This window comes from Colletotrichum fructicola (genome assembly GCF_000319635.2).
Source record: "Colletotrichum fructicola Nara gc5 chromosome Unknown KSG_Nara_v1_contig08, whole genome shotgun sequence".
NCBI classification, from domain to species: domain Eukaryota; kingdom Fungi; phylum Ascomycota; class Sordariomycetes; order Glomerellales; family Glomerellaceae; genus Colletotrichum; species Colletotrichum fructicola.
The window spans coordinates 2,499,421-2,512,762 of record NW_027094058.1 but is presented as its reverse complement, the minus strand read 5'-3'; the positions used below and the strand labels follow the sequence as shown (position 1 = coordinate 2,512,762).

General features: G+C 55.1%; 4 protein-coding genes across 4 annotated transcripts; all 4 read right to left on the bottom strand.

Annotated features, from left to right (window-relative positions):
- Positions 1 to 466: 466 nt before the first annotated feature.
- CGGC5_v013757 (putative carboxypeptidase) lies at positions 467 to 1,714 on the bottom strand (the record flags this gene model as incomplete). Its single annotated transcript, XM_032023396.2, has 1 exon — positions 467 to 1,714. The coding sequence occupies one exon, from the start codon at positions 1,712 to 1,714 to the stop codon at positions 467 to 469; it is 1,248 nt and encodes a 415-aa protein (XP_031879835.2).
- Positions 1,715 to 2,821: 1,107 nt separating this feature from the next.
- Positions 2,822 to 5,101, bottom strand: LIP1-3 (Lipase 1; the record flags this gene model as incomplete). Its single annotated transcript, XM_032023397.2, has 7 exons — positions 2,822 to 3,133; positions 3,234 to 3,363; positions 3,418 to 4,039; positions 4,094 to 4,227; positions 4,280 to 4,446; positions 4,508 to 4,723; positions 4,781 to 5,101. The coding sequence occupies 7 exons, from the start codon at positions 5,099 to 5,101 to the stop codon at positions 2,822 to 2,824; spliced, it is 1,902 nt and encodes a 633-aa protein (XP_031879832.2).
- A 620-nt stretch (positions 5,102 to 5,721) lies between these two features.
- Positions 5,722 to 6,029, bottom strand: CGGC5_v013755 (uncharacterized protein; the record flags this gene model as incomplete). The annotated part of the gene is made up of 2 exons (XM_066152974.1): positions 5,722 to 5,856; positions 5,925 to 6,029. The coding sequence occupies 2 exons, from the start codon at positions 6,027 to 6,029 to the stop codon at positions 5,722 to 5,724; spliced, it is 240 nt and encodes a 79-aa protein (XP_066007689.1).
- Positions 6,030 to 6,998: 969 nt separating this feature from the next.
- ceh-14 (Homeobox protein ceh-14) lies at positions 6,999 to 8,853 on the bottom strand (the record flags this gene model as incomplete). Its single annotated transcript, XM_032023398.1, has 2 exons — positions 6,999 to 8,498; positions 8,551 to 8,853. The coding sequence occupies 2 exons, from the start codon at positions 8,851 to 8,853 to the stop codon at positions 6,999 to 7,001; spliced, it is 1,803 nt and encodes a 600-aa protein (XP_031879833.1).
- Between the last annotated feature and the right edge of the window lie 4,489 nt (positions 8,854 to 13,342).

Below are 13,342 nucleotides of genomic sequence, written 5' to 3'. Positions count from 1 at the left end.
CAACAACAGCACACGATCATTTTTTTTCCATCGTACCGGGCAACCCCCAGAAATAGCATCAGCGAAGCGTTTGGAGTCATTTCCTCGAGGGTCTTTGTGCTTTTTCTGGACATGGGGTTCAAAGGTAGTACACAGCAACAAGAACAGCAACAGTCGGTCGTTGATGGGAGAGAAAGGAGGGCTCGTTTCTATTGTTTCTCCATGATGAACACACGAACATGAATGGAAAGTAAGGAAAGGCGGAGGTACGGTAGGCAGGTCGACCATGAGTATGGCTAGGACATGACGCCACGTCATATCATATAATTCAATACAATACCCCCCATGAAGGCACTTGCTTGCCTGGACTTGAATTTATTCGGATGGACGTGAACCCATGCGGGAGTTAAATCCGTACAGTTTCTCGTCTGCCTTTGGCAGATATGGTTTCAAAGGTCTTTCCCCCCCAGACCTGGTAAAACATCACCTAGGCAACGACAGCCTCCGTTACAGCAAACTCGTCCTTGTCCGAGTCCAGCACCGCCGCGGCGTCCATGGGCAAAGTGACCATCGGCGCAGTGTGCCCGAAATCCACATTCATCAGGATGGGAAACCTTTTCGCGGCCAGACGGCCATGGCAGAGCAGCCCCTTGAACACGGCCGCATACTCCTCCCTGGCCCGGGCGGAGTCGTACCCGTAGGGCCGCCCGATCACCAGGCCGGCGATCTCGTCAAAAACGCCCCGGGCAGCCAGGTCTGCGACGGCCTGTCTGACCTTGCCCAGCGGGCTCCCCTTGGTCAGGTCGCCCTCGGCCATGGCGGACTCGAGGAAGAGGATCCTGCCGTTCCAGTCCGGGGATATCTGCGGGATGCCCTGGATGCGCGCCACGACGGTCAGGCAGCCGCCAAAGAGCCGGCCCTCTGCGCGCCCCGGGCGGAGCCAGGTCCAGGCGGGGGAGGGGAGGACCTGCCGGGGTGCTGGTGCTGTTGCGGCCTGGGAGGAGGAGGAGGAGGAGGAGGAGGAGGAGGAGGAGGAGGAGGAGGAGGAGGAGGAGGAGGAGGAGAGGAAGTAGGGCGGGAGCAGCGGGGCGTACACCCTTGAGCGGGGAACGGGGCCGAAGGGTCTGTCTGGGTGGGAGGTCGCGGCGAGGAGGTTTGCGAGGTGGAAGTCCTGGAGGTAGCCGTCGTCATCTGTTCCTTCTGTGCTGTGCATTTTCCCAGCGTCAGGAAAGGCGGCGATGGATGCGGCAGTCGATCTGACGGCCTCGCCGAGCTCTGTCACTGGGCAAGGACCGTAGAACGTCTGTAGGCCGGTCAGGGCGTGGAGAGACCAGTGCAGCACCGTGATGTCGGAGTATCCGACGACGATCTTGGGGTTCCTCTTGACCAGCTCGTGGAGCTCCGTGTCTTGGACCAGGTAGGGAATGAGCTCCGTCATGGTAGACCCGCCGATGGTGCAGAAGACGGCGTCGATGGAGGAGTCGCTGAAGGCGGCGCGGAGCTCGGCCAGGCGGTTCCTGATGCAGGCGACGACCGGCTCGCCGTCGGTTGAGACCAGGTCGGCATCTTCGCCTTCGTTGATGAAGAAAGCTGTGACGGAGTAGCCGATGGACTCGAGGAGGGCTATGGAGCGGGCGACGGCTGTGGGTATGAGATTGTTGATGCGGGAGGACGGCGAGACGAAGGCGATTTTGGCATTGGGGTGTAGGGCCTTTGGGATAATTGTCGGAGGCATCTTGGCAGTCAGTTCGAGTGAAATGCTTTTTGGCTGTCAGAGATGATGCAGGATAAGTGGCATGTGGTTGACCGCAAGGTCTGGGACGATCACACATGTGACGGGGTCCATATGAAAAGAGGAGTCAATTGAATTAGAAAGGTGCTGTTTTTAAGCAATGCCGCTCACCAAAGTGTCTGGTCTTCCTGAGAGTGGCTCTTTCAGCCTGCGACGAGTGAACTACAAGTTGCGCAATCTGCATCTTATAGAGTCTTGTTAAGGCAGAAAGTCTATCCCGCACACGGATCGTTATGCCGAAGGGGGTATCGGAAAACCTGGTCGGGTACGGCCCCATATCCCGGCCCGACCTCAACGGCGTCGGGCCCGGAGGCCCGCAAGTGACTCCTTTCGCAGTACAAATCGGACCTACAACACGTCCGACGGTACCTTAGTCTGGTGATGGCCATAGCCTTTGAGTACCCTTTAATCGCCTATCACCTTCCATATATCTCCTTGCAAATATCCGTATCTAGATTCCTGTCCTGCCTTTCGTACATGCATGGTGGCTTAACGCCTCTTGAGACTTTGGAGACTTTGGAGAACAGTGACTCTCGTCGGCGAGCAAAGCTTCTTCTGTTTATTATGACACACACCACAGAGTCAAAACCTTCATGTGCCGTGGCCTGCGACACCACTATGGCTTCTACCTGCGTTGTAACAGACCGTGCAATCTAGGCATAACGCCATGAAAAACCTTGGCATTCGAACGTAGGCTGGAACACGATGCGGATTCTTAGAGATCCACAGTTTCATCTCCAGGCGAGTCTTTTATTCTCATGATTTAAGCTTCGAGGTGCATCGAAGGGAAATCTTTAGAAGCATCATAGTGTAGAGCATCATTTCATTCGACGGAACCGAGTCCGAACCGAACCACATGTAATAGCTCGGTCATACAGGGGCGTACCACTCGGACTGCGCCTCCTTGGCCAACACAAAGGGTGGTTGACTGAGGGGTAACACTGTTGGATGGTCTTGGAGGAGATCATGACTGTTACTTTCCTACGTGCTTGCATTGCCTTGGAGGAGGGTCTCCCCATGCCTCATCAGGGTCTCGCGCGCCAAAACCACCTAATTTCCGTAGACAGTGAGGCCATGCTCGATCAGCCAGTCCATGCCCTCTTTTCTCCAGTCATCCGTCTCGACCTCGGTTCCATTAATTCCGAAGACGAGGTCGCTCCCAGAGCCACTGGCGGTCTCGTAGATAGGCCAAGAAGCTAGCTCAGGGGCGCCATTGGGATCAAGGCCAGCGAAGAAATTGATCCAGGCCGAGTTCATTGTCTTGGCAAGACTTGTGGCCTTTTCAGTGTACGCGGTGTCATTGCCACCGAATGGGTTTACATCATAGCCGTCGCCATTGAGGTTGTAGAATACAAAAGCGACCTGTATGCCTTTAGCTTCATGTCCATTTCATGTCCATGTCCGAGGTTCTTGTGCCTCTTCGGAGCTTTTAGGGCGGGAAGCTTAATGTGGTCGAACTCACCTCTACAAAATGAGTAGAGCCGATGAAAGGCGGGTTCCCATTGACCGTGACATCGAAGCGATAGGCATACGAAGGCACATTGTGTGTGGACCAGAAGATGTTGGCCCTCCTCCTCGTGAACTGGAAGGTCCTGCAAGAAAACCGTCAGTGGGACCTTTTGGAGACGGGTCGGGGTTGTGCATACAAATCTCCAAAGAACGCCCCGGTGCGGCGTTGCTGCAAGCCCCGCAACACAGCAATTTCCTCACCAGGTTCAATGATGTGTGGCCACGTTTGCAGGCTGGGGATACCTTGGGCTTGGTCATTGGGGTAGAGTTTCAAGACTTCCTCAATCAGCTCATCGGCCGACTGGCCGGTAGTCTCCTGGACGCCGCCAGGGATGAAGGTGCCAACTGCATATCGGAAGTCATCATCTGTGTTGACTGTTCCGCCATTGGGTCCACGACCCTGTCCGAAGGCAGAGCCCTCGTCAGTGTTGCAGCCGATGAGGATGGGGACCTTGACAAAGTCGCCACGTTCAAGCTGGCTGGAGGCGTAGTCCGCAATGAAGTCGCCATCGAGCACAGGCGGAAAAGGGAATGCCGTAACGTTCAAGACAGCGTTGAAATCTTCGAGGGAGGCGGTGCGAAGACACTCAAGCGACTCCTGAGTCCCGACGGTGGAGGCACAAGATGAAATGTTGGTCACAAGGTTGTCCCAGCTGGCTTGATACGCATCTGTGTTGTTGAAGCCGCCTGCCCACCGAGGGATAACGCCGCCGAACCCGGACTCAGCAATGGCGCCTCTAAAGAGGCCATCGTCTCGCCCTATGTAAAGTTAGCCCTATCCAAATCTTCTCGGTTGATCTGCCGGAAGCGAACCGTTGTAAGCCAAGACCTGGGCGGAAACGCTCTCAGCGCCAGAACTCTCGCCAAAGATGGTGACCTCATCCGAAGCTCCGCCAAAGCTCGCGATGTTCTCATTCACCCAGTGTAAAGCCAATCGTTGATCACGGCTGTGGCTCGATTAGAATTTGTCTTGAAAAGGCGGTGTTGAGAATGACATACAAACCCAGGTTTGTGGCGTTAGCATCTACGGCTTCTTTACCGCCGGGAAAACCGAATACGGAGAGGCGATAGTTCAAGCTTACGCCGATGACTGGAGTACCCTGCTTGACACTGTTCTCGACGATGAAAGAGAGGTTGTAGCGTCTATCGGCAGAGCCACCCATGTACTGTTTTGTGTTAGTGATGAGCGCAGCGGCACGGTGTTATAGGTGGCAAGGTATATCGTACTAAACCGCCTCCGTGAATCCAGACCGCGACGGGCAGCTGTGCGTCAGGAGATAAACCAGCTGGCCGGATGACGTTAAGGTACAGACAATCTTCCGACTGCTGATACCCGATCATGTCACCGCCGTAGCCAATGCAGTGTGGAGGGTACTCAGTGGCAGAACGAGTGCCATCCCATGCGGAGTCTAGGCTCTCAGAGATGGTGAACCGTTCAGGGGTCTGTAAAGACAATGTTAGATTGATGCTTCAAAGCTGGAGGATCCGCTTGTCCATCACCTTTGCATAGGGAATCCCGAGGAAGAAGTCCTGATTGTATTCAGCACTGTGGATGCCGGCATAGGAGCCATTCTTGACAGCCACCACTGGGGCCTCATCCCTGTAGCGAATGGAAGCAGAGAAGGCCGGAAGAAGGTAGAGGCAAGATGCCAACAGGTAGGCGGTGAAAACCATGGTCAGAAGCGTGGAGAAGACACTCTTCAGACGTAGAAGTCGATGGTGTTTGCCGCCGGGGAGTGGTGGTTCTGGGAATACGGATAGGGACAGGCCACCAGGGCCGTCGTTACTCTTCTTATAGCTCGATCGATCCATGACGGACATGCTGTGACAAGCATCATTTACTTCCCTCCCGTCGCATCAGCAAGATGCCAAGAAAACGTCAACTAGGATATATCGGACCGAGTGGCATCGGGTCTGTTTACACGACGAGGGGCCTGGAACCTCGAGGAGAAGTGGGCGGTGACAGGCACCGATAGAGGTAGTCAGGCCGGCAGGCAAGGTGCCGTCAAGCGATGAAGTGCATCCTTCTTCGAGGTATTCCGAGAGGGATTAATAGGGCAAGAAACAACTCCCCGCAAGCCAGAGGGGCCACTTGGTGTGCAATGACGGTGGAACTTCGGCGGTAGTTGAGGAGCGAAGGGGAAGAAGCCAATCGCAAGCACAACAAGGCTAGTAAGGAGTGGTTATGATGGCCTCTTTTGGTGTTATGGGCATGGGTTGACGAGGTAGGGAGTGGATGCCCGGCTGTCATGAGCGGTAGTGAGGCGACGGTTTGGGGAGAACATATGGAGGCCGATGCGGGGAAACATGGGGTTGGCATGGGGTTTGGGGAATGAAGAAGTGCTGCAGAGCCACACACACCAGAAAAACGTACCGGGCGCGTGGTCATTCTTCCGAATGAATTAGTCAGGTAGGCCTCTTCGCTCCCTGTTTCCTTGACCTCAGGGACTGCGTGCGGTGTTAATGGAACCGCCCAGTCCCAGGTCGGAGCGGGAGCGACGCCGGTCTCGGTGTTTCGTGTCCCGCTGGTTCAGGTCGGGAGGCGTCGGTGCGTGCCCGACAGACATCTTCTTCTTCTTTGCTCGGACGGTCAGTCCAAATGTGGTCGGTCTACTATGTACTTAGTGCTGGAGAGAAGTCTCACCCACATTCCTCGTCGCCCGTCTGCTCGGCCAGCAAAACCATGAACCATGAGTGAGCCATGTGGAAGGCTGGGAATGCGAAAGGAGGGAATGCCGGTGTCTTCCATTGTCTCGCAAGGAAGGTCGTTGCAGATCGCTACCTTTCCCCACACGAGCCAGATGACGGTTTGGGCACGGATAAAGTGGGTAAGGGGAGCCCCCGTCCGTCGGTGCAGTGTCATTGGCGAATTCCAGCCCCAACAAACGGTGGGGATCCGACTTTCCTTTCCCGTCGTCAATTGTGAACTCTGCTGCAACCTCACCTACCTTACCTTACCTACATAAAGGTAAGGTACTACTCCGTACACACACTACCGACCGACGGCTGCCCACCAGCTGAAGATACCAAGTACGTGCGTGACCAGATCCCAGGCTCGCACCATACGAGGCTGCTTTCTTCAATAACGGACCGTAGCCGACCAAAGTACGATTGAATGTTTTCTTTTTATTCTCGACCTCTCACTCTGGCTTTGCTTTGCCCGAGGCTCGATGCTCGATGCTGGAACACGAAACGCCCGCCATCCTTTCACTTCCCCCTCTTTCTTGCAAATACGCATCAATGTCCTTGTATGGTACCCTGATCCGCCGAATGCATGCTCCCGTCCCCTCCCACCACCGTGTCCAACGCCCGGATTCCCGTCCCCGAACCAGTCCGCAATGTAGTGATCCCATACCTCCAGCTCTTTCTGTTCCCGTCTTCCTCCTCCTGGTTCCCTCTCGGGTATCCATCCCGGTTCCCCCTCCGCGTCTTTCTCCTCCCAGCCACAAACAAACAGCGCCACCGCCAGCAGGACATCAGCCGTATGTATATCATTACATTAATTGAGAAATTGTTTCTGTGGTGTTGTAGGTATCGTCAGAAAGGAAAACGTTGCTGATTAAAAATGAAAGGCTTGCGTATACCAAGGGACGCGCCAGGTATGATGTCTGCCAGTCGCTGAGATCCCATGCGAACACACAAAGTAGAAACGCCGATTTTATAAACAGCTCAACCAGACATCGCTGAGCTGACGACATTCAGTTGCCCGAGTCGCCATCTACTCTCTTTGGAAGTCTTGAGCAGTTATGTTGCTAAACGCGTAATGCCTCGATCTTGTGTGCTCCGGCGAAGGCTTGATCGCCATTGAAGAAGCATCTGACCAATTGTACTCGGCGTTGCCGCCCTCGTACGAAGAGTAAAATGCCGGTCCCATAGCGTTGTGCGGGAACGACGGTGTTACTGGCTGGCTGCCGCAACTCTGGGCGACGTAGGCCGGCACATTCGTCTGGAGTCCGAATTCGTTGTCGAAGGTGCCAAAGCTGGGAGTGTGTATGGGTTCGTCGGGCACCTGGTACTCGTACGAGAAGAGAGAGCCCGGCATGTTTGTCATCAGCCCCGGGGTGTCAGGTGGCGTCCTCATCGTCGGGTCCATCGCGTACTGGGGAACCGTCAGATTGGTCTGTACGCTGTAGCTCTTGTCATCCTCGGAAGACATGGACGAGACTGTTGCCTCGCGCATGTTCTGCTGCTGAGTGGGCACCACTGGCGTGTTAGGAGTTGGAGGCGCCACCGAGCTTCTGGACACTGGTGAGTGGGCTGCCATTTGCAGGAGAAGGTTTTCCTGGTTCCGATCAAAGCACAGTGGTGATCGCGGCCCCGCGCTAGTTGCTTTTTGGATCCCTCTTGGGAAATTGCCTGTGGCCGACGCAACACGTCGCATCGGGCTCGGTGCTTCTATGCGTCTAGACATCTCAATCCCTGTCTTGGGACCCGAGAGATTGTATGACTGGCTGCGCATACAGCTGACGAGCTGAGCGGGACGCTTGGAATTTCTTCGGCTTGCAATGTCAATCGTGGGGGGCGGCTTGAATCGGAAATCGGTGGTGGGGATTTCTGGTGGGGAATGGGCCATGGATTCCGGGGAAAATTGGTCAAATCCGTTGACACCCTCACTCTGCATCTGCTCCTGCTTGATGTCCATGTGGAGAGAGTCCGCCATCATGTAATGAGATGCCATGCCATGCATGTCAGTGGACCCGGACAGGTGTTGGTACGATGAGGCGCTCGTGGCATCGGTAATCTCTGGCATGAACTGAGGTATTGAGATCGTCAAGCATGGCGCTTGTGAGGTGGCCTCGGAAGTTAGAGACGTCGCAAAGTCGCACGTGTCAGGGAAGAAGTTGTCGGTGGTCAGGGAGTAGCTGATGTTGATTTCTTGGGCCGGGCAATTGGGCGACTCCGGGGAGGTGTATTCTGCTTCGGTCTCTTCCGCTGTCGCCTGCAACATTTCCTCCATTTCCGTCTCGGGTTCGGCTTCCTCGACAGGCGGGCTCGCTGTGACCGAAGTTGTTTCCTCTGATGCCTTCACAGGGGGGAAAGGCGCGGCGGATGGACGGAGATCTTCCTCTTGATCGTTGGAAGCGTAGTACTCCTTGACAGTGTCGGCAGTGGTGTCTCTCGTCTCGGCATCTTGTTCCGACTTTTGACGCTCCTTCTCCTCATTCATTGCGTGCCTTTTCTCCTGCTTCGCTTTTGCCCTTCGGTTTTGGAACCAATTCTGAGACTAGTTAGTTGAAGGTATCTCGCACGGAGGAAGGGCAGTCAAGTACGTTGATTCTTGCGACATCCACTCCCATCTGCTCAGCAAGTTGTTTCTTCGTACTGCTGTTGGGCTTGTTGTTTGCCTGAAACACGCTCTCGAGCTTTTCGACCTCGTCCTTGGCCAGTCTGGGCTTCGTTTCCGTTGCCTTTCCACCAACACCCGGCATCATATGTGAGCCCATCATATTCATATGATTGTACATTTCGTTGTGCTCAAAGTTTGGATTTTGATAGTAAAAGTTGGCCGCACAATGCGGGTAGACCGCCGGCGCCGCATACTCGTACTGGTTGAAGTTCTGGTAGTAACTCATTGTTGCTGTCGGGTCGATGTCGATCAAAGCCTGATTGGTGAACAGTCCAAGGGACGTTCGGTCGATGTGATAACGGAAGGGGTAGCGAGTGTGGTGAGCAAAGGTGTAGCGAGCACAGGAGGTATCATCGGCTTGTGCGTGTTGATTATGAGATAACGAAAGACGAAGGAGACCCGGAAAGGAGACGCGGGCGGTGCCAGGCTATGGAGCAGAGTGAAAGAGTGACTGGGGGTTAGAGATGGCCGAGGGCCTGGTGATGAAAGAAGATATCAAGAGGGAACGTGGGTGTGATGGAGGCACGGGACTCGGAAGTAGAGGTCGAGGGGAGCTTGTCCGCTTTAAGATTGAATGAGGAGGGACAGACGATATAAAGAAGGGTGAGGCAGATCCGGGAAGAGATGAGACAAGAAGGTCTGCTCAAGTCTCCCAAGGCTTGAGGGCGAGATGATGGATCTGTCCAGGCAAGGGCTTGGGAAGGGCACAGACGAGGCTTGAGGAAAGGGTCAAAAAAACAATGACAAGAGGAGCGAGGAGGGGGGTGGTCAAAGAAGTATCATTTGTCTTCTCGACCCATCACGCACACACAAACTCCAGGAGTAGGCGCGGGTGTGGGTTCAGAGCGGCAAGAGGGGAGAGAGGTTCCTCAACCCACTGGGTACTTGCTAGAATCGAGGAGATCATCTTCGGGTGGAGGTGTCGGGAGACCAAGGGAGCAAGGGGGCGTAACCTTTCTGTCTGTCGAGCCCTCATGGCCGGGGCCTGAGAGGAGGGAAGAGAAAGGGGACAGAGGCCGCGAGGGTTGTTCTCCAGGGACCAGGGGCAAGAAGGGACCGGGGTTGACAAGCCAAGGAGACATGGTCAGCAGTGGAGGATATGACAGGGTCCGAGCATTACCAGTGAAGTGCTATGCAGATGCAGCGTGCAGACTGTGCAAACAAAGCTACTACACTAAGTTTATGCAATGCCGGACGACTAGGTTTCTCGACGGGGACGCAGGGTAGGTACGGATAGTCGAAGACAGGACGATGAAGTCCCGGAAGCACAAGCAGGCTGAGGAAGAGTGTGCAGCTACATACAGCTAGACGCCGCCGAGTGCGTAGGGAAAGTGAAGTGTTCGTATGCAGGCAGGTGTGTAGGTATGTCAAAGGCCGAGCCAGCGAGCGGGAGGAGGGGCTTGAGCAAAAGAACCGGACAGGTTCCTGCTTCCGCGTCCATGTCAGAACCAGAGTCAGCCGAGGGGGAACAACGGGTGGTGAGTGACTTTGGGTGACTCGCTACCTGTTGTTGTCTGTGTGCCGCGGTGGCAGTAGGTACTGCGTGGGTAGGTGTGTGGGAGCGAGTGAGCGTGTGTGTGTGTGTGTGTGTGTGTGGTGGTGGTAGTGGTGGTGGTGCATGGATGCGCGTGTTCGATGAGCTGGACTGCGACCTCGAGGCCGAACTCCAGCCAGACGTGGGTGGTTATGCTCCAGTCCAGCACAGCACAGCTCAGAGGATGGGGGATGGTTGCACCCACCTGAATAAACCTGAAGGACAAGTGAGAGTGAACCCTTCACATCCACAGAGGCATCCACACGTCCCCAAGGCTAAGCATGCCATCCCATGCCACGACGTCCCATCCCATGGCATCCCACACCCCCTGGTCCCGACCCCGGCGTCGAGTCCCGGATCCTTGTCCTTGAAGCGTCTTTGCGTCCCTGGGTTTGGACGACGCCCCCCTGTCAACCGGTGGCACACTAAAAAAGTTTGGGCTCAAGTCCCCTGTTGTGGGCTGAAGATAGCCCGGTAGGCGTCAACGAGGCCTCTGGCAGATAGATGATGGGAAAGTAGAGCAGAGGGGCAAGTACCGTCAGTGAGTGACAGATACAGACAGTGCATCGTATGGTGGCTAGGCTGGACGACAGGGCGGTGTTTTGACTGACGGACAAAAGGGGTGAGGGCGAGACATTGCAGGTTGACAAGTCACGACGGCGCCGGCCGGGCGAAGGGCAGCAACCGACAGAGCGGGCAGTGATTAAACTGGGTAGTGGGACAAGGCGAGGGCGAAGCAGCAGCCTTGCCATGACGATATCATGGGGGGGAGTCTAAAGGCAAGGCAGTACTGTGTGGAATATTCGTAACAAGGGACGGAATGTGAGTCGATAGAATTGAAGCAGGAGAGGCAACAAGGGGAGGGTCGCACACGATAGAGACAGGTACGGATATTCGTAGGGCATGAGAAGCCCAGAGCGACGATCGCAATGGCATCATCTGATTCGGGGAAGCGGAGAGAGGTTCACTCAGGGCAGCTGAAGTCTGTGCGATGGGGTTGTAGTAATTGAGCAGCAGCAGCAGCAGCATCATGTCTCTTGGTTCTGAGGGCGGGCGGGACGGCGAGGGCCAATTTGCGGCGGAGGACTTGGGCGGACGGCGGACAGAACGATGGGCTTGGCGGGCTGGCGAACAGATGTTTGCTGAAGCTAACAGAGCGAGGGGCCGAAATGTTTTGAAAGGGCTGTTCTAAGGCCAAAGTAAAGTCAGTGGTTGCCGCCGCGGGTTGACATGTCGGGTCCTGTCTACCTACCTACCTTAGCCTACTTACCTTAGTGCCGACTACAGCTCATTATCCGTACCTGCCTAAGGGCAGGTGAGATAGGCAGGTACCTCGCGGTAGGTAGATGGGCGACTTCTAAGATGAGGTTGCCGTTGGCTGACTGACGTGCTGGCAGAGGATCTGAGCATGGTAAAGGATTCGGCGACTGCTGTACGTAAACGTAAGGTGAAGGATGTGAAGCCCGTGGTCGAGTACGCAGTAGAGATCACAAGTGGGTAATGTCAGATAAGGACATAGGTAGGTAAGGAGGTATGTGACCTCAGGCACCTTCGCGGAGAGCGTCGAAAACGAGGTAAGGTGGTAGCTACCACCTGCCTTACCTACCTGCCTACTTAGCCATTGGAGCACACGTGTTGTCGGTCAGAGGTCACACTGTGGAGAGACGGTGAGGAAATTATGGGTACCTTGGAGGGAAGGAGCGTGGGAGCTTGGGTTCATCTTGGTGCCAGACAGTGTGGAATAGATTGACACAGCCCCCAATCACACGGACCAGGCGTTGGTCGTCGTCCGGTGAATCGTGGTGCTTTTAGACATTCCACGTCTGTTTGTCCGTGTTTATTAGACGGACTTGTTCGGATGGATTCCCTACCGAGTGTGGACACGGACTGGTCGGTCAAGAAGACGCTTTTGCGACCAGTGCGTCCCGTCCACGGGTCATGGCCTCATCAGCTTGTACGAGTCTCAATCTCAGACTGACAGATAGAGAGCACTGATGTCGGTTAAGGTACCTACCTACCTACCTACCTTAGGGACGAATAACCCAACCCACATTGTAATACGCATCTTGGAGTCTTGGACTCGGCACCTGGAGAGACTGTGACGCTTCAATCTTGTCAAATCTTCCATTTGTAACTTCCAGCGCTGCAGCAATGGAATTAACTTCTTTTCCTCTACCTTGATGGCCAGCCACAAACAGTACTAAGGTGGACATCATCTTCAATTGAGTTTGCAGAAAAAAAACGCTTATTTGACGTACCCGAAAAACGAAACAAAGCCCCAAAAAACAAAACACCTCTCTGTTCTTTGTTCTTTATGCCGGGGCGGATCGAGCCATCCATCACGTCACTGAGGTGCAACTGCCACCGTTGGCCATTCCATTCCATTCACCGTTACCGTCACCGCCATCGTCATCTCTCGCAAGATGAACAGCCCCAGATAGCTTCTTCATCTACACCCACGACTGCCGCTCTGGGCAAGCCGCCTCTCGCTCACCATCGCCTGCACCACCTCCACCACCTGCAACTTTCTTCTTCCTCATCCAGCCTCATCCTTGGCTTCCCCACGACCACCACTCGCGTTGCAAATCTCTCTGCACCGCTGGTGCTGATCCTGATCTTGTCACTTCCTGTCTCGGAATGCCGCAACTTCCGATCGGCCTTGGGATTTTACTTCCATGGGTTCACGGGAACTACCCAACTGTCAATCTCTACGCTACCATTGCAAGTCTCAGTCTACGGATACGCATGTTCGTCACTCAGATAAACACCACCGCTTGCACCGACCCACCATGCTTTGGACTCACGGCAACCACACCCATCGCCCAACCGCCAGCTGTACCACTGTCGCCGTCACCTCGTCCCGTCCGCCCAGCCGTCATCTGCCCTTCCCGCCCGCGTTACCACCGCACCAGATCAAAGCAAAACCACCAAGCTGGATCACATCAGCTACGGATACGTATCTGGGCCTTGCTCGCTTGCTAGGACATGGCCCCAGTTCGTCTCAACGCCTAACCTACTTGCACTGGTCGACCTTCCCGCCTTATCGAATCCCTTCCAACCCAATGCCGCACGCTGTCGGCTACCACTTCACCTTGCAGCGCGCGCTTCCAGCCGCCGTATGGTAGCTACCGATATCCCTCCATCGTGTGTGCCCCAGGCGCCGTGCCGTCCAGATACATGA